This window comes from Cynocephalus volans, chromosome 8 (genome assembly GCF_027409185.1).
Source record: "Cynocephalus volans isolate mCynVol1 chromosome 8, mCynVol1.pri, whole genome shotgun sequence".
NCBI lineage: Eukaryota > Metazoa > Chordata > Mammalia > Dermoptera > Cynocephalidae > Cynocephalus > Cynocephalus volans.
The window spans coordinates 74,166,655-74,186,118 of record NC_084467.1 but is presented as its reverse complement, the minus strand read 5'-3'; the positions used below and the strand labels follow the sequence as shown (position 1 = coordinate 74,186,118).

The following is a 19,464-nucleotide window of genomic DNA, read 5'->3' as shown; positions in this document are numbered from 1 at the left end:
TCCAAGGTGAATATGGCACCTTTTCGCCCTCGACGTGCTCTCAGTCTGGCCAGATAGAGAGATAATCGACTAATGGTGTCTGATTTAACAATAAGTGTGTAGAAAGTACCATGGAATGTGGAACATTCAGCTCAGCCTAGGGAAGGGTGACTGGGGAAAGCTTTGCAGAAGAGGAGACAAATGAGCTGGCCTTTGATGAAAGAGAAGAAGATCACCAGACACTAATGGTGGCAAGGGAAGGCCGTGAACAAGGTACCAGGGTGAGAACTAATTTGCCTCTTTCCTTCCTGTCTTTGGCTTGCCCTCTTTCTGGGTGGTATGTGTGTATATATTGTAGGATGCCAATATATTTATTTGGATAGAGGAAATATAATTACCAGGGGGTTCAGATACTCACTGCCTGGCAACTCCAGTCGTAATCAGAAATTGCTTTTTGTGAGTTTGGTAGCTGGCTGGTATGAGAGATTGCCTTTTGAACAGAATCAGAACAGTAGAGACTTCCTAGCCACAAGAACAGACCGACTTTGACCAAAACTTTCCTCTCTGGGAACTGCATAACATCCTTCTAGACTTCTGTGGCTCCGATGACATTCTTTCTCCTGAGCTGTTATTGCCTTCAATCAGATTTCAGTAAAGGTTTTTCAGGTCTGGGGACTATAATATCTCTTTATGGTGACTTTGGTTTAGGGCTTAACTCAAAGAGCAACCTTTTTTCTCTCATCTCCAGGTTCTTATGCGATACCTTAATGGCATTACCTTGCACTGTTGCCGTATCTATCCTACTTTCCTTCCATTGTTATCTTTTACTTGTGGTCTATTTATGTCCTCTCCCCTACTTTGCCTCCTTCTACTTTCATCCTTGCTCTGCACTTAAGCCACCTATTCCCTCACATTCCTTGTATCAAACTTTGAAAATTTGCTCAGTGCAAACTAAGAAAATGTTTTCCAATTATGTTTATTTTTTTCTTTTTCTGGTTGCATAGTTTGTTCATTATAATAAGTGATTAACCAGATCATGCCTTACCAATAATTTTCTTTTTCTTGAGCGTGATCCTGACTGATAATGGTTTTTCATAAGTTCCTGTACGCCCATGCCGTTCATTATTACCAGATTACATTTCACAGGAGCCTCTAGAGTATGTCAGAGCCAAAAATCTTTTCCTTTCCAGCAGAAGGATCCTCAGGAAAACTTTCTCTCAGTGAGATGAAAGCCTGATGTGGTCATCAAACTTTTGGATTGTCAGAATCTGTTAGAAATTTGGGTTTGTGTAAAAACCAGCACTTCACACATTCTCCTGAGCATGAGAATGCCTCATGGCATTGGTTAAATGGAATGGTTAAAAGTTCAGATTTTGGGGCCCCATTCCAGACTTATGGGATCAGTATATCCAGAGGGGAACTAGATAACACAGTATATGTGGAAGATGCCTGTGGGTGAATTAAATTGGCAAAGTCCTCAATTTCAGGTTTACTTTCCAACTGGGGTGATGGCAATTAGTAAATCAACCAATTAACCAATAAAATAATTGCAGAGATTGATACAAGGAAACCAAGCAGAATGACATTTTAGGGAACGGCTGGGCTAGGTGCTACTTTGCATGGCACAAAGGAGGGCCTCTCCAAAGAGGTACACTTGGAGCTGAGACTTAAACTATGACAAGGAGCTGACAAAGTCAGGAACTGGGAAAGAGCTTGTGTCTATCTTGTTTACCTGTGTCCTGAGTAATCAGTACTAATGCTGGCTCCTTGTAGGGCCTCCATAAATATTTGTTGGATGATATATGAATTCTTCAGACAGCACTGTTACACCCAGGATCTGAACAGTGGGATCAAGTGAGTGCTGTTTAAGTTTGAAAGTAGGTGGGGTTGTTTTAAGTAGGTGTGGTTGCTATCACAAATAGGACACAAGCAGAGTTCCTGATGAAAGAAAAATGAAGAAAAGTGAATAAAGGAGAGCATGTGAGAGTAGGCTATGGGGGACAGTAGGACAGCTGAGAAGATGAGGACAAGGAGAGTAAGAAAACAAGTCCATGTTTGCACCTCCAGCGTTATTACGTACTGCCCATTAAAAGGTTAATCAGTAATTATTGCCATATGCTGGGGATTGAGCAGTGTGCCTTTGCTAGCATTGCTTTGTATATTACAAAGCAAACTTTAAAAACAGTCTTTAGGAAACAAAGGTAGTATTACATTAGATGCCTTTGAAGCAAATTATGGTAAATACCAATTCCAACTGGCTTAGGGAAAAGTTAGATGTGATCAGAGTTAACAAGCAGAAGGTATTTTTACAGAATCTGAATGATGCTCTAAATCATACCTTTGCCAAGTTAAAACTATAGGTGTTTGTCATTTTGATGCTTCGCCCCCACCACCATTGGCAGCAGAAAGCATAAAAAAGCAAAATGAGTTATTGGAGAAGCTGGCTATTTAAGAATTAGCAGGGTGCACTCACAACAGAATGTCTCTACATCTGTGTCCAGTGCTTGCATAGCTTGCTTTCACTGGGGGGGCTTGGAAGAAGAAAAAAACCAGATGAACCTATTTCCTGTGTTCTAGCGCCAGTATCCAGATCCCAGATGAAACTTTGGACCTTTTGGCTCAGCATACAGTATAGTATGTTTCCCTTCATTACCTTTGTGCTTTTTGTTACTTAATGTACAACTAATGGAGATGTTTTAAAATTAATATTGCAATAACCTCACATTTTACACAATTGATTTTTATTGGTTTCACTTCAAGGGTTATGCATGGTTTTACTATTTAATGACTTTGTCATACTCTTGCTGTGCATTTTCCTGTTTAGTAAAGTAACTGTTGATAAAATGGAATGAAACTGCCATTAAAAGAGTCATTGGGAGTGGCAGTCATGACCTTCTAGTTTCTCAACTTGTAGAATCAAGCTTACAGCATTTCTTGCAGTAGAAAGCTAGTACATGCAAATATATTTGTTCCCAAAATGGAAACAGAAATAGTTTTAGTGAGGGCTATTTAAAACAAAGACATGGTCTGGTCATGGTAAAAAATTAACACAACAATGAAATATGTAAGGAAGAAGTTGAGTCATTTGGATCATGCTGCTTAGAGATTATATTTGTTAGGGTTTTGGGTTAACTGTTTTGGGATCTTTTCTAAGCATACACACGCACATGTACCAATGCAGGCTTAATGTATTAATCAGTTTATTTAATGAAGTAATAGTCAATTAATTTAGTCAGAATGGAATTATACTATGCATAATGTTTTGTAACCTGTTTTTTTGGTTAAAAAACTCAGTATATTATGATCACCTTTGATATCAATATTATTGTTTTCAAAAGTTGCATAGTATGTCACTGTTTGGATGAATCATAACTTATTAGGCAAACCGTTATTGCAACCCATTTTTAACTCCAGCATTTTCAGGGCTGTTAGCTGCTTGATAAAATTCCTAGATTTCTGAGGGGTTTTCTAAAATCTTAAATTAAAAAAAAAAAAAAAAAAGTACTTTCAACCATTCAAAGAAAACCTCAGCTAGAAAAGACTAAGAATCTTTAAAGTTCTTGTTGAGTTTTTCTGATACAGATTTCATCAAAAATAACAAAATTGGGCTGGCCAGTTAGCTCAGTTGGTTAGAGCACACTCTTTTATAACACCAATGTCACAGGTTCGGATCCCTGTACTAGCCAGCTGCAAAAACAAAACAAAAAAAACCCAACAAAACAAAACAAAATGACAAATATTAGTGTGGTGAAATGAGTTAGCAGTCATTCTTCAGACTATCTGTAAAAAATCAAATCTACATTTTTAAAAAACAGCTATTGCGCACTACTGAACTATAATATATATCATTACTATTTCTGTAATATTTTTCTCTATATAAAATAACTATTGAGCTATTAAATAGTGATGTTACTACTAGCAGAGCCATTACATTGCACAGCTCCAGGGGGCACCATTATCATTATAGTCGCTGTGAATGGCATTTTTTTTGGAGTTTTACAGTTGACACCTTGCAAGGCCTTTCACTTGGGTGGTGTAGTATCCATATGGTATCTATATGCTGGCTTTCACATAATTTAAATAGTCTGTGGGGTCCTTTTAGTTTTTTGGTTGCTTTATAACTTTTTTTTTTTTTTTTAAATGACCAGTGAAGGAATCTTAATTTTTGACTTGGTGTTGTCAGCACCACGCTCAGCCAGTGAGCTAACCGGCCATCCCTATATAGGGATCTGAACCCGTGGCCTTGGTGTTATCAGCACCACACTCTCCCAAGTGAGCCACAGGCCGGCCCCTGGTTGCTTTGTAACTTCTGAATATTGTTGATTCATTTGTTCCTCCTTTACGTGTTGTCGAATATTCCTAAGCACCCACAATAAGGTGAGATTGGGGTCCTGAGGGCTTGTCTGCTTCACTGCCTCCTGGCCCTTCCTCTGCTTGAGTTGCAAAAGTCTTACAGTCATTATCAGACCTGGAAATATTTTGTTTAATGGTGTACTTTTAAACAGAGGGAGCTTATAAACAGCGTAGCAGTCATAGATTTGGGACTAGAATAGTAGAGCAGAGAGAAAGATCTTTCCTGGGGGAAAGATAGCAATTCAGTAGTCCCCTTTGCATCACCTTTATCCATATGCACGGCCATACGTATTCTTACCATGTCTATCCATTTAATAACTCAATGCATGGTTATCCTACAGAGGACATTCATTCTAACTCTCAGAGAGACTATTGGACAGTATACCCTCATAGCACCTTGTGTATACCCTGCATGGTAATCATTTAGTCCTCTGTCTTCTTGTCTTGCTATTTCTAGTTATCAGCATAGTGCTTAACACTTAACAAATGCTCTCTGTATTTTAGATGAATAAATATTGAATATCTGAGAGCATTCTGGGCATCTCATCAAAACACCAGTTTCTGCTGGAATAGTGTGACATGCATCTTATATTTTACCACAAAATTCTATCACGTGGCACCATGCAGAGCATCCATTTTTGCCTTTCTCCTCAGTTACAAGTCATTCTTGTCCAGCCCCATTAATGTATAGATGAAGAAACTGGGAGCAGAGAAATAGAATGACCTTTGAAAAAATCATACTCTAGTCCAGGATCAGGACTTGAACCAAGATCTCTTGCTCCTTTATTCAACAAGCATTTATTAAGCACCTGCTGGGTGTATGGCACTTGGCTAAGCACTGAGTATCCCAAGTCGAGTAAGATATAACAGGGATTTCCCCTGAGGATGTCAGCTGAGCAAGGCAGCCACATGCATATAGAAGTACGGCGGCGTGTAATAAATTGCGTGTGTGTATGCACATAAGTGGACACATAGCAGCAACTGAGGCACTCTACCAGGTCTGGTTATAAATTGCTTAAGAAGAGAGCTGACCGGTTAGCTCAGTTGGTTAGAGCACAGCCTGGTAACACCAAGGTCATGGGTTCGGATCCCCATACCAGCCAGCCACCAGAAAAAATATAAATAAATAAATTGCTTAAGAAGCACAGCAGAGGAAGTAACCGACTATCTGGACAGTCAGAACTAACATCTTCTAAGTGTTTTCTGTGTTGGGCTCCACATGTTATCTCATTAACTTCTCATGAAAATCCTGTTGGGTCATCATATCATCATGCTCATTCCATAGCTAAGAAAATGGAGGCTCGGGAAAGGGAAATGATTTGCCCTTGGTCATAAGCCAGGATTCCAACTCAGAGTCTACTTGATTTCAAGCCTGTGTTCCTTTTACTGTAGCAGGGATGGTAAGTGGGTTTCATCCCAAGGACAAATTCCATTTGATTGCTAGAGGCTGCTTGGATTACATGCTACAAAAGATTCTAGATCATATGCTGGCTCAGAAGCAAGTAGTTTTGTGGTTGGTTGATGATGGTGGCCTTGGATATAGGATGAGAAGTGGTGGCCCTTTGTTAGGACACTGCCACTCCTGAGCTTTATCATGCTGTAGTTCTTCCAGGCCCATCTCTCTGTAAGTCAGTGTGGTTTCAACCCACTCTTCCAGCTCCTGCAACTTCCCTTTCCCTTCCTCTGAGCTTAGAGTGGTATTTTGTGCCATCTGGATATACAGAAACTTATGTCCCATTTAGGTCAGTTTTCCTGTACAGTGTCCCATGCTGTAGCCCTTCCAAAATTTTTTGACTATATCAAAGATATCTCTTTACATTCCCCCAAGGTTCTGTTCTATGCTAATGTCAGTTTATGTGAAAAAAATATTATGTGCTTACAGCTTAATATGTTAGCATTTCTAGGTGAGGTGCAGCAGAGACCTTCCTAATCCAAAGGAGTGACTCCAGTGGGAAGAATTTTAGATCCTCGTGCAGGCTAGTTGGGATCTGTCAGTCTTTAAGATTATACCAGGCAAATAGCTGCTGCTCTGCCAATACACACAGCAGACCTCACACCTTTTCTTAGGTGCTAGAGGGCCCTTGATATAATAGTGAGGTACTGAGGTATTGATGATCAATACATGTGGTGCTTAAAAGTGGAATCTGGAGGTAGTGATGGTGTTTTCCTACTTACATAGTTTATGATTTCCAGCTGTTACCCAGAGTTATACACTAGAATTAGGTCTAGGCTGTGGTTTGAGCTGGTATGCCTCAGCTTTAAATTTTATTTCATAACCCCTTGGCATCAAGATTTCCACTTTTCCAAAGCTGGCCACAAATTTAAAAGAAGGGTCTAAAACCAGTTGTTAGAATCAAAAAATGTTACAGTAGTAACAATAGTGTTAAATGAATCATTTGTAGAATGTTTAACTGCTCATCATCTATTTGAAGTATCTTAGTGTTTTCTTATTTTCTGAAGTAAAAATAAGTCAGATTTACTAAAGGTATATATTTTCATTCCTTCCACATATGTGACACTCTATTTTCTGAATTATTGGACTTCCAAAACACTATGGGTAAATGAATATGAATTTGAGTGCACACCATATCTAGATATGTTATTTTTAAGTTGTTGAACAAGTTCTTTAATGTTGTAAGACTATTTTCACTTTAATATTCTATTAATGTGTGACTTACACATTATAATGCTTTTAACCAAAAATAGATCTTCATTTTAAAATTTTACTTTTAAAATTTCTTTTTAAATAAAAAGAGTGCTACCCTAGGATGAGGTCCACAACCCGATCGTTATGTAGAGTTGTAATTTTCTATTTTAGTAAATCAGACAGCCCTTTGGCTTACTAGGTTGGTATCATTGCTTGTGCTCTGTTGCTTTTTCCTGGACTAAAAACAAAGAATAACAGAGTGAACAGATTTAAAATATATATTTTCCAGTTTGATTAAATTAGTAGTCCATGTGCCAAAGTGAGACTATTCTGTGAGTGTTTTTATCATTGTGGATGTCTTATTTGTGTGCCATTCACATGTCAAGATTTTTTTGTTAATTGCATGTGTGCATTTTTGTTTTATTTTATTTGCATGTGTGCATTTTTAAACATATAAAAATATGGCTACAAGTCTAACTAGATGGAATAGAAAAGTATGAGTCCTGAAGAACAGGTTTCATGCAACTTGAGGTCAGAATCTTCCATATATCCTGTTTATCACCAAAACCCCAGGAATGCTGAACTAACTTAAATACATTCCAATGAAAACTGTTTCTCCCAGATGGACTGGTGTTCGCTCTTCTTACTTTCCATAATGTGGAGAATGAGGTATTAACCAGGGTATTCTTTGAGATGTTTTGTAAACTTCCAAATTGGAGGTGGGGGGTCGTTATAGATTATCTAAACATAATATTGACTAGGGAATTCAAAAAATCTTTTATTTCTCTTGTCACCAATATTTTCATTTGTATTTGTACTTTCCAGTGTGTTAGACATCCTTAATTTGATATTTCTGAGTACCTTAAATTGCAGTCATTAAAATATCATCTCAGTATCGTAGTTGAATATTCTACTATACTGTTCACTGTACATTAAAAATGAATATTGAACTCGTTATTGATTTTTGAGTATAGCACTCAAACTAGTTTATTTAATTAGTAGAGGAAAGCTCATTTATAGTCTAATTGGGCTATAAGTAAGTCTCTTAAACAAGTGCTGAAAGAATATAGAACATAATTAAAACAAAAAATAATTGCTTCTTCTCAAAACAACTAACCTGTCACTCAGCAGTAGAAGGAACATAGTTTTGTTATCCAAACTTAATCATTGTGAAGACATTCACTCTCAGTAGCCAGCACATGGTAGGCGATTGCTTAGTAAATATTTATTAATGGAAGGACATATGGCTTCAGTTACCACTACTGCCAATGACTTCCAAGTCAACATTTCAATTTGGAGCTCTCAGAGTTCTCACCCAGGATTCTGGCTGCCTTCTACATATCTCCAACTGGAGGAGCCACAGAGATTCTTAAGTGCCCGATACTTAAAATGGAACCACTGTCTCCTCCTTCTAAACCTGTCCCTCCTTTGTCTGCCCTACTTGATTATCCCAGCCACATGCTACTCAGTCACCCCTAACTTCCTAGATCCGAGTATTCATCAAGTCTTACAGTCCCTTCCTCCTCACTACCCTCTAACCCACCTCTTCTCTCCATCTCCACAACCACCGTTTTTTTCAAATCCTGATCACTTTCAGCTGGATTTTAGTCCCTCTTCAGATGCGTCTCCCTGTCTAGGAAAGTGGTTCTCAAATATTATCATGCTTAAGCATTCCCCAGAGAACTGGTTAAAACTGGAGATGACCAGGTCACACCTTCCTTAGTTTCTCATTTGGCAGGACTGGGTAGGACACAGAAATCTGAATTTTAAGCAGGCACTCTAGGTGACTCTGATGCAGGTGGGAGCAGACTTCTAGTTTCACACACCCCCAGTCCATCCTGAGCACTTGGAGAAAGCTTTGCTCTATAATATAAGATTTATCCACACCCCTAATTAGAAATCTTCAAAGAGCTACCATTCTATAGTAGTAGTTTTCATACTGTGGTCACTGGACTTGCCAAGGGTTTCCCAGAGTTGCCTGGGGGGAGATGGGCATTTGAAGTAGGAAGATAAGGTATGATGATGAGAGCAAATTCTACTGCACGGTGCTTTTGTCAACACTCCCTTCCCTCTTTCTTCAGCCAGAGCAGCTCTGATTTTCAAGCTTAACAAGAGATTTCCTTTGGAAAAAGTATTCCTTTACTTTAAAAAAAAAAAAAAAAAAAAAAGGCTTGAAAACCACTGATCTATAGAAGTGGATTTCAAACTTTTTTTTTTTTTTAATCCGGACCCCACAGTAAGAAACAGTACACATGCTGTATCATGGCCCAGTACACACACATGGTTTTGTGTGTAATTGAAATAAGTTTTATGAAACATACCCTTACTATACTTGATGCACTCTGATATTTTCTGTTCTATTTCATTTTTTTAAAAAAATTCTGTTTGCAACCCACTAAATTGATTTCACAATCCACTGAGTTACTACTGAGTCTGAAAAATCCTCTGATCTAGTCTTTCTCAGTGGAGTTCCTTTACGAAACATGGAACATAGAAGTGTTTTCTTAATCCTCTCAAGGGTGGTACATAACTCATCCCACTCTAGATGCTTGGGAGAGAAGTTGATCTATGACATACAAAGTATGCCTAAGGACATTCAGGCTTAATTCTCTGGATGAACTCCTGGTTGAAAAAGGCTTACTATGTCTTATCTATGCACTAAATCTAAACTTCTGAGTATTGCACGTAGGGCCCTTCTGGGTCTGGCCCATGTTTACCTCACACTTCATCTTATTTCCTTAGTCACCTACCTGGATTAAAACCATCCTGAACTGTTTGGAATTTCCCAAATGCATCATGCTGTTTCTCACCTCTGCACAGTCATTTGTGCCCTTCAACACCCAGCTCAGCTGAGCATCACTTCAACTGAGCCTTTCTTTAACAGTAGGTAGAATCATCAGGTCCAGGTTCTGTCCCTGTTAGTCTCCAAAGGGCAAGACCATACACTGTTCTCATCAGCAGGAGCTGCAGCTGGTGCAGTACCTGGCCCTGTGTTGGCTCTTAATAACCTTGTTACATTCCCCTGACTCATCTCTTTTGCTACTGAGTGTGGGGCTGTATGCTTAGTTCTAAGGATACAAACAGGTGTGAGGCATAGCCTGCAGGCTTAGCGAGCTTGTAACGGCCTGAGAGACAGGGCGTATGTATTACAAACCACCACCAGTGTAGCGCAGTGTTCAAGAGCTTGCATTGGTGGGGTGGGAAGATGTGAGATGGGAGGGGTCCAGTGGAAGAGGCAGAGTGTGCGCTGAGCTTAGAAAGAAAAATAGCCCCTAAGGGCCGAGCCTGTGGCACACTCGGGAGGGTGCTGCGCTGGGAGCGCGGCGACGCTCCCAGCGGCCGCGGGTTCGGATCCTATATAGGAATGGCCGGTACACTCACTGGCTGAGTGCCGGTCACAAAAAAGAAAAAAAAAAAAAAGAAAAAAAAGAAAAATAGCCCCTAAGATTAGGAGGTGGGAAGGCATTTCTGGCAGGGCAAACCGAAGAGCCAACAGGCCCAGAGGAGGAAGGCATAGGCCTTGTCTATAGTCTAGTTTCACTCCTAGTGTTTGTGCATTTCTGTATGTGCATTTTTTCCAAGTGTAAGTTGAAGATATTGATCTCTAGAGATGTTTATTTTCTCATTTTAGATAATTCTGCCCCCCCCCCCCCCCGCCCATGGCTTTTTGCTAAGTCTACAGGATTCCTAGAATTCTCCAAGATTATAGATTCCCAGGGCCAAAACCATTCCTGACGTTTTCTTCTCCTTTTTAATTTTTTTGAGGAGCTTTATATCTAACTGCTGACATACAGTATAAAACCCCAAAGAATGAACTGTTAGATAAGCTGTGGATCCACTCTGAGATGTGTTTGGAAGGAGAGCATGGCTGCAGTGGAGGAGTCTCGCAAAGGCTGTTTTGCAGGGTCACTGCCTGGAAGTGTGAACATCAGCTCCAGGCAGCATCCCTGAAACACCACTCTCTGGCTTAGCAGCCTAGTGTGCTTGGGCTCTTCTGTCACACTGTCACACAAGACTTGCCCTCTGTTGTTCACTGGAAACAGTATAAAGATAAGGTCAGCAGATTTTTATTTCTCTTCTTACCCTATGGCCAGTCTGCAGTTTTGTTGGATCTCCCTCCCTTCTCTTCATCCCTTCCCTCTCTCCCTTCTTTCCTTTTCTTCCTTTCGCTCCTCTCCCCTCCTCCTTTTCCTACCTCTACCTCTCCCCTTCCCTTTTCTCCCCTCCTTCCTCCCTCTCTTCCTTCCTTCTCTGGCCTGAAAATCTTTCTGCTAGCAAACCAAGGAATGACTTGTGATATATGCAGCTTCTTAGTCAGATATGACATAATATGAAGGGGACTTTAAAATCCAGAATTACCTTCCCCCTCCCCCATCACTGACTTTAGTCATAAGATGCTTTGTAGTCCTCTGCCGAGCAGCATAGCATATGGACAGTACAGGAGCACAGGCTGTCGTGCCAGGCTGCCTCTGTTCAAATCCTGGCTCTGCCACTTAACAGCTGTGTGCCTTTGAGCATATTACCTAACTTCTCTGTGCCTTAGTTGCCTTAGGTTTAAAATGAGGGTAGTATTGGTACCTATTTTCAAGGGTTGTTATGAATATTATTGGGTTAATTCATATAAGATGCTTAGAACAGGGGCTGGCCAGTTAGCTCAGTTGGTTAGAACACAGTGATATAACACCAAGGACAAGAGATCAGTGCAAAACGAAAATATATATAAATTATTGCATTATGACAAACAGGGCATCAATCTGAAGATTTATTTAGAGTGTTGAAGTCGCCTGACTAACCCAAACTTGTGTTTCATGCTGGGGGGAAAAAGTTTTCATGATGAAAAAAATATTCTCATCTAAAAAAATGAGAATGAGGTTGTAGGAAAACATGGGCAATTTACTTTTATCTCTTTTTTGGTGTGTGTATAATATATCATTCAAACAAAATTACATAAAATATATGTAGAGTTTAAAGAATTAACATTTAATAGAATAAAAAGTAAAAAGAATTCCTTTGTACTTACTACTCAATTTCATAGAACATTACCAATATCTTTAGAACCTCCTCTCTGCCAACCATTCTAGTGGCCCTCTCTCCTGTAAAGATAACCATGTTATAAATTTCATATTAGTCATCTTCTTGCTTTTTCTCATGGTTTTACCACATACAGATTTAATGTTAGACCTCAAATTGTTTAGATTTGCCTTGATTTTCTTTTTTCTTTTTTTTGGTGGCCAGCCAGTATGGGGATAGATTTTTAACTATACCATAATTTACATTGATTTTGGTTATCAATCTATTTGGATTCATTTCCAGCATCTTATTTTGTCCTTTGTCCCGTTTTTTTCTTTGTTTTACTTTTTTCTCCCTCTCTTCTTTTGTATTGAGATTTTTTTTTGCTTTCCTTTAGTTCCATTGTCCCCTTCCATTGGTTTGGAAGTTATAATATACTCTATTAAATTTTGATGTCTGTCTTTAATCAAGTATAAAATTAGTCAGTGTTTTTCCCTCCTTCCCATTAACACAGGACTTTGGATCACTCCCACCAGGATTTCTTTGGAATTATGCAATTTCATGTAGAAAGGACTCTTCACATCAAAGTTGGTAGCTACAGCTTTTGATGTCTGGCTTGTTTAGTTCTATCTTGACAGTATAGTAACGCTCTTGGGAATAGAGCAAAAGTATTACTGTTATGGAAAATACAGACCATTGTAGCTGGATGGAGCTGGAAATACAGACATTGGAGCTGGGTATCTAAACTTGTATTTTTCAAACTTTTTGACCAACCCCAACAGTAAGAAATATACTTTGTCTCATACTATATAAAACTGAAACAAAACTTTTATGAAACAAAATCTCCTTTAGTCTTTGTAAAGTACTCTGAGCTGAGCTATTCTATTCTTTCATTTAAACAAAACACAACAGGGCCAGCCCATGGCTCACTTGGGAGAGTGTGGTGCTGATAACACCAAGGTTACGGGTTTGAATCCCTATATAGGGATGGCCAGTTAGCTCACTTAGGAGAGCGTGGTGCTGACAACACGAAGTCAAGGGTTAAGATCCCCTTACTGGTCATCTTTTAAAAACAAAACAAAACAAAACAATAAAACCATGTACTGGCCAGCTGCCAAAAAGTAATTATAATATAATAAAACAAAAACCTGGTCTGAACCCATTAAGTTGATTGCATACCCACGAAGGAGTTCTGACCCACAGTTTGAAAAACGCAGACCTAGCCTAAAGTTCTTGATTTACAGCTGAGTAAGCCAAAGCCCAGAGCAACGACGTGGGTTTCCCAGAGTTATACAGCAAGAGTTAGGACCCAAATCTCTGATCTTTTATCTCCATGTCCAGTTTTTTATCCACATATGTCAGCCAGACCAAAAATAATACAGGTTGGAGAAAAAAGGGAGCCATCGTAAGTTGTAATTATGAAATGGAGAATTAAACCCTCCTGCTACCTCCTAGACATTTAATTTTGGTGGAAACAAAGCATCTCATGATAACCACTGCTTAGTGAACCCAACACAATGTTGGGCACCATTTTCCATTACCTCTGATCCTCACAACCACCCCACATAGTCCAGTTTATTATCTTTATTTTTTTATTTTTATTTTCAAAAAGATGACCGGTAAGGGGATCTTAACCCTTGACTTGTCGTTGTCAGCACCACGCTCTCCCAAGTGAGCTAACCAGCCACCCCTATATAGGGATCCAAACCCGTGGCCTTGGTGTTATCAGCACCACACTCTCCCAAGTGAGCCATGGGCCGGCCCATTATCTTTATTTTATAAAGGAAGGAAAGGAGGCTCAGAGAAGTGATTTGCCTAATTTTGTTAACTTACAAGGTGAGGAGCTGGCATACCTGTCTGACTCCAAAGCTCATGGTGCTTCACACCGTATAGCACCTCTCTATAATTCTTCACTTGTCTTGCTTAGTATTGTCTCTCTCAGAAGGAAGATAAAGCAGCAAGAGGAATACTGTCCAGGACTAATTCTAACCAGTAAGAATAACTAATTGGTAATAAGATTTGTAGAACTGCTTGTTTGTTCTGTCTCCTGTGTTAGCTTTTTATCTCCCCAAGTGCATGGTCTTCGCCTCGCTCATCGTAAGCTCAAGATGAGTATTTATTGAATGGATAAGCAAGTGCATTTAGAAATGATAAGGATGTTGAAAGAAAGCAACCACATCATACTTCAAGGCAGCTCACATTGTGCCAAGAGCACAGCCTGTGGAGAAAGACTGCCTGTGTTCAATCTCAGGTGTCCCTTAAAAGCTACTTGATCATAGGCAAGTTACTTAAGTTTTCTTGTGCCCCAGTTTCCTGGGGATAATAATGCCAACTTCATAGTGTGGACCTATGAGTTAATCAAGAAAGCATTTACACAGTGCCTTGCTCGTAGTAAACACAGTATGAAGGTTAGCTGTTACCATTATCTGAAGTTATGATAACTAAGTACGGGAATATTGAACCTATATCTCATATTTTAGGAGAAAAATATCACGAAGTTTAGAGGCAAGGTAAGTATGTACAACAGCTAGAGAAGAGACTACTGTTCACATTCAGTTGCAGAGTCTAAAGAACACATTTCTATCTCATAGTGAAAGATTTACTTCTGACAAAAAAATCTAAATCTAGAGCAGATAATTAAGCAGATGACCTTTATGTCAAAAAGAATGTAGTACTTACTAAGCATCAACATAGATTTATAAAGAGTAAAATTTTTAAGCAGGTGACTTAGTTAAAAGACTAGGAGAATGCTATAGAAGCAATTTATCTTATTTTCAGGAAAGCATTTAGAAAACCTGATTTAGAGACCAGCAGAATGTAAGGTTAAGTGTGTGAGCCCGGGAGTCAGAGAGGCTTCCTCACATATCGCCCTGGAACTGGGCCTCGGTTTTCTCCTCTGTCAAATGTGGATATTGATTGCAGCAGCTTCCTAGTGTGGTTCGGAGAACTAAAAGAGATCACGTATGTGTAGTGCTTGCTAAGCAGGACTTAAATGCAAGCTCCTAGTAATAACAAAACCTGGGCAAGCAGATAAGAACTTGAAATTGAATGTGGTTGATGGTCAAGGAGGTTCCCAGCTATCTGCCTCCAACAATCCCAGTCTCAAATGCTCAGATGAAGGGTGAAAGTTTGCTTTGCAATTGGCAGAACAAATCCTTCTGGTCCCTTGCCACCACTGACAGAAGGCTAGGAGAGAAGAACCCTGAATGAGCAGCCTGAGGTCTGAGCACATGTTGCTTCCTCTTTTCTCCCTCCAGGGGCATTCGTGGTCTGCTGGACCCCTGGCCTGGTGGTTTTGCTCCTCGACGGCCTCAACTGCACACAGTGCGGCGTGCAGCATGTGAAAAGGTGGTTCCTGCTGCTGGCACTGCTCAACTCCGTCATGAACCCCATCATCTACTCATATAAGGACGAGGACATGTACAGCACCATGAAGAAGATGATCTGCTGCTTCTCTCAGGAGAAGAATCCAGAAAGGCGCCCCTCCCGCATCCCCTCCACAGTCCTCAGTAGGAGCGACACGGGCAGCCAGTACATGGAAGATAGTATTAGCCAAGGCACAGTCTGCAATAAAAGCAGTTCCTAATCTGTGGACACCTCTCCGCCCACCCAGGCCTCCTCTGGGAAGAGAGCTGTAGAGAATGGTTACCTGTCTCTAGCAAAGCCTTTGTACAGTGTTATTTGAGGTCTGAATTAATCACTGCTAGATTAAAACAAATTTTTGTTTTACATAGTTTGTATATATATATATATTTTAAAGATGACCAGTAAGGGGATCTTAACCCTTGGCTTGTTGTTGTCAACACCACGCTCAGCCAGTGAGCCAACCGGCCATCCCTATATGGGATCTGAACCCATGGGCTTGGTGTTATCAGCACCACACTCTCCCAAGTGAGCCACAGGCCAGCCCTTGTTTTACATAGTTTAAAAGCATGGGCAGTAAACAGAGGACATAATGTGTTCAGAGAAAATGGATATAAAAAGGGGAGACAGCCCAGGGGACTCTTACTTGTGTCCTGGGATCTGCTCGGGGCATGTGCCAGCCCCACAGCTCATCCTGGATCCCCCGCCATCTTGCAGCCATTCTCTTTGTGTAAAAGGATGATGTTAGAAGGCTTAGGCCAAAATAAATAATAATGTTACTTGAGCCACCTTTTGTAACTTTTTGGAAAGCCTATGTAGTTCTTTCTGCATCTATTAAAAATTTTTAGAAATGCTTCAGCAGTGGTTTTTTTCCTCAAAGAAACCATGGCCAGTAGCTAGGTGTTCAGTAGGAAATGAAGAATAACAAATCAGTGAAAGCTCCAGATTAAACTTGATTTTTAACTGAAAGAACATTCTGAGAGGGGCTGGCCGGTTTGCTCAGTAGGTTAGAGTGTGGTGCTGTAACACCGATATCAAGGGTTCAGATTCCCATACCAGCGAGCCACCAAAACAAAAAAAACCCAAAAAACCATTCTGAGGAAAAAGACATATTTAAAAAATAACAACGAAAAAGGTAAATATTAAAAACCTTATTTGAGGTGAATAAGGTCTTAATGTGGTCCTCTAAGCATACACTCATATGTATATGCATGTGTATATTTATACAATTTAACTTTGTATTTAAAGACTCCGAGGACGAGGACGGGCCAACCCTGTAGCGCCCTCGGGAGAGTGCGGCGCTGGGAGTGCAGCAGCGCTCCCACCGCGGGTTCGGATCCTATATAGGGATGGCCGGTGCGCTCACTGGCTGAGCACAGTGCGGCCAGTCACAAAAAAAAAAAAGACTCCAAGGACAGTGATGCTGAAGTACATTCACTGGCCACCTAGACTTTCCAGTCTAGGACTATAGTTGTAGAAATGACCTGTTGTGCTTTAACAGAAAAAAATGTTCATTTTAAAACAGTCATTTCTATGCAATAGAGCGAAAGGTGCATTTACAAGCAGGTTGAATCCCTTCCATATAGGATCAAATATGAACTCGACTCAAGTCCTATTTCCAGTTACCTCCACAGCACTGGTGGCTTGTCAGATTTAGTATGTGGAATAATTTCACATTTCATATTTTGCCCAAGGTTATCAATATACTTCTGGTACTTGTCTCACTTGTGGACTGAATTTTGATCTGGGTTCTATTTTGAATTTTTCTCCTTGAAAGACCTAAGTAGGCAACATGAAAGGCAAGTCAGTAAGAAAGAAAAATAATGTTTCATACATGTAGGCTACTGACCAAAGTTTTCTATGTAAAGCATATAGAGTATATTCTGATTTAAAATAAGAATAACTTCAAGGCAGATATTATAGTATTTATGTAGTTTGCAAAAGAAGTTTACATTATTTTTGCTATTGTGATGTAACATTTATGTGCAAGAACTACTTGTAATAAAAGGATTTAAATCATGCTTTTAGATATAATGGGCTAAAATAGAGTATTATGATTTGAAGGTGTAGATTTCACAAACTCTGTGTGGTGAGTCTATGTGAAGCTTATATCAAAGCTACCTATAAAATAAAATAAAAAAAGATCTTTCTCGTTGAGGTGTGTTATTGCTTTGTGTATTTTCTAAGGAAAAATATAGTTTGTAGTAACTATAGCACGCATTTCTGTTGCAGAAGAAAAATCAAATTTGCCATGAAGTACATACTCTCAGTGTTTTATGTAAGCATTTTGAATCTACAGCTGGCCAAAGGGTAGAGAATTGAAATTGAATTCCAGTCCCCAAATAGCTACTAAGGGATCTTTGAAGGTTTTATTTTGAGGAAGAACCATTTTTAGTACCCTGCAGCAATGTTATATTCAGAATGGTGTCTGGAGGGGATCCAAAGTGCAGAAACTCAGGGTAGAAATATATAGCTTTTGTTTTTATGCACACGTCTCAGTGATGGTGCAAGAGTAGAGAAGCCGTGTATATTTGGAAATGACAAGTGCTGGTGGTCACAGGGCTCATCAAGAACACTCGGCAAACTTGGCCCTTAGGAGAAAAAAAAACACTAAGAATATTCCTCCTCAAATTCTACGATCCCAAGCTTATCTGTGTCATTGAGGTCGTGGTACTGAAAACTTCATTTAGGCCTTATCAGACAGTCCTTGACTCAAAGCATTGACTACTCTCTAGCCAAATGAGATTAATTTTCTTAACATTTGTAGCACTGTCCAAGATGTTTCTGATAAATCTGTATTGGTGAGAAAAGTTAATCCTTTGTGAAGACTGCCTGCTTGGAGAGAAAGAATGTTTCGGAAATAAATTATTGAAATTTCTTTGTGAAATTTCTTACCTTCAGTGAAGGTAATTGCTGAAATTTTACCTTACCTTGGTGAATATTCTTTTTTAAGTGGGTAAGACTTGAGGCCAGTGTTTGGCCTTTAGAAGCTGTAAGCATGGAAATGATTATGACACCACCTTGACCCCGTTTGTAATTCCAAGTAAAAGCAATACTAAACCATAAAATGAATGTAAGCTTCCAACAGAGTTTTAATTTCCCTTATAATCAGCACTTTGATGCTCTTTATAAATACTAAAATTCAAAATCTAGAAACTTCAGTGCCCTGGCTTCACTGGCACACTGAGCACATGCTCAGGCCATGGTTGGATGACCCAGGAGCAAGGACCCCGTGGAGTCCGCAGCCACAGTATGAGGTGATGCAGAGGTGGAGCTCTGCTAATCTGTAGATGTCACCCCATGCAAACTCTAGAGTGTGTCATGCTTCATGTCTGTAGGCCAGTTTTCCTCCTGAAGTTGGAAAGGTTTTGTGCTGATTAGCTCATTAATCCTCTAAGCATTCTGGGAGGGGGCGGATAAGATTTCTTGGCCCTCTTTCTTAATGGGTTGAATAGATATAATAAAAGTAAGCCCTATGAAGACACCTGTGAAGGTGACTTAGTGACAAACTCAAGCCCTGTTAGACCCTGGAGTAAAAGTAACCAAGAGTTATCCTACATGGTGATGTATACTAAAAAGGATTAAAAACACCCCCAAACAGATCTGACTTCCAGGAGGCTTACCAGAGAAGTATATTCCCTTTGTGGACCACTAAATGTGGTGTTAAATTGGAACCCCCTAGGACTTCTTCCAATTTTACCCATTGTCTTTCAGGCTTAGGAATTGGGACATGAAGGATTTTTAAAGTAAGGGAAGCTGTATTTTGTGTTAGGGATGCTTTGCTGAACATATCACATAACTAGTCTTAAATTATGAGTATTTTAAATTTTCACAGACTAAATGCTGTGGGGAGGGATGTTTAGTTGTGTTTTTTGGCCCTAATGCTATATTTTATCTTTTTGCCATTTTATCTTTTATCTTATTTTATCTTTATGCCATTGTCTCCAGCAATTTTAGAGTGTGCTCTCTTCTAAATTAACATATGGTAAATGGTTAATGGCAGTTGTTAGGGGTTCAGAGTGTTTCCTTATCTATAACTTCTGAGCTAAAGATTTATAGTTCAGACAATAGCACAACGGTCATTGAAATCACATGTGCAGGTTCCAGTGCAC

General features: G+C 39.6%; 1 protein-coding gene across 1 annotated transcript in view; it reads left to right on the top strand.

Annotated features, from left to right (window-relative positions):
* LPAR3 (lysophosphatidic acid receptor 3) overlaps window positions 1-15,575 on the top strand; it is a 48,359-nt gene extending 32,784 nt beyond the window's left edge. Inside the window, exon 2 of the mRNA XM_063103616.1 lies at window positions 15,247-15,575. Within this exon, the coding sequence (XP_062959686.1) occupies window positions 15,247-15,575 (329 nt within the window). The remainder of the gene's footprint in view (window positions 1-15,246) is intronic.
* Window positions 15,576-19,464: the final 3,889 nt, after the last annotated feature.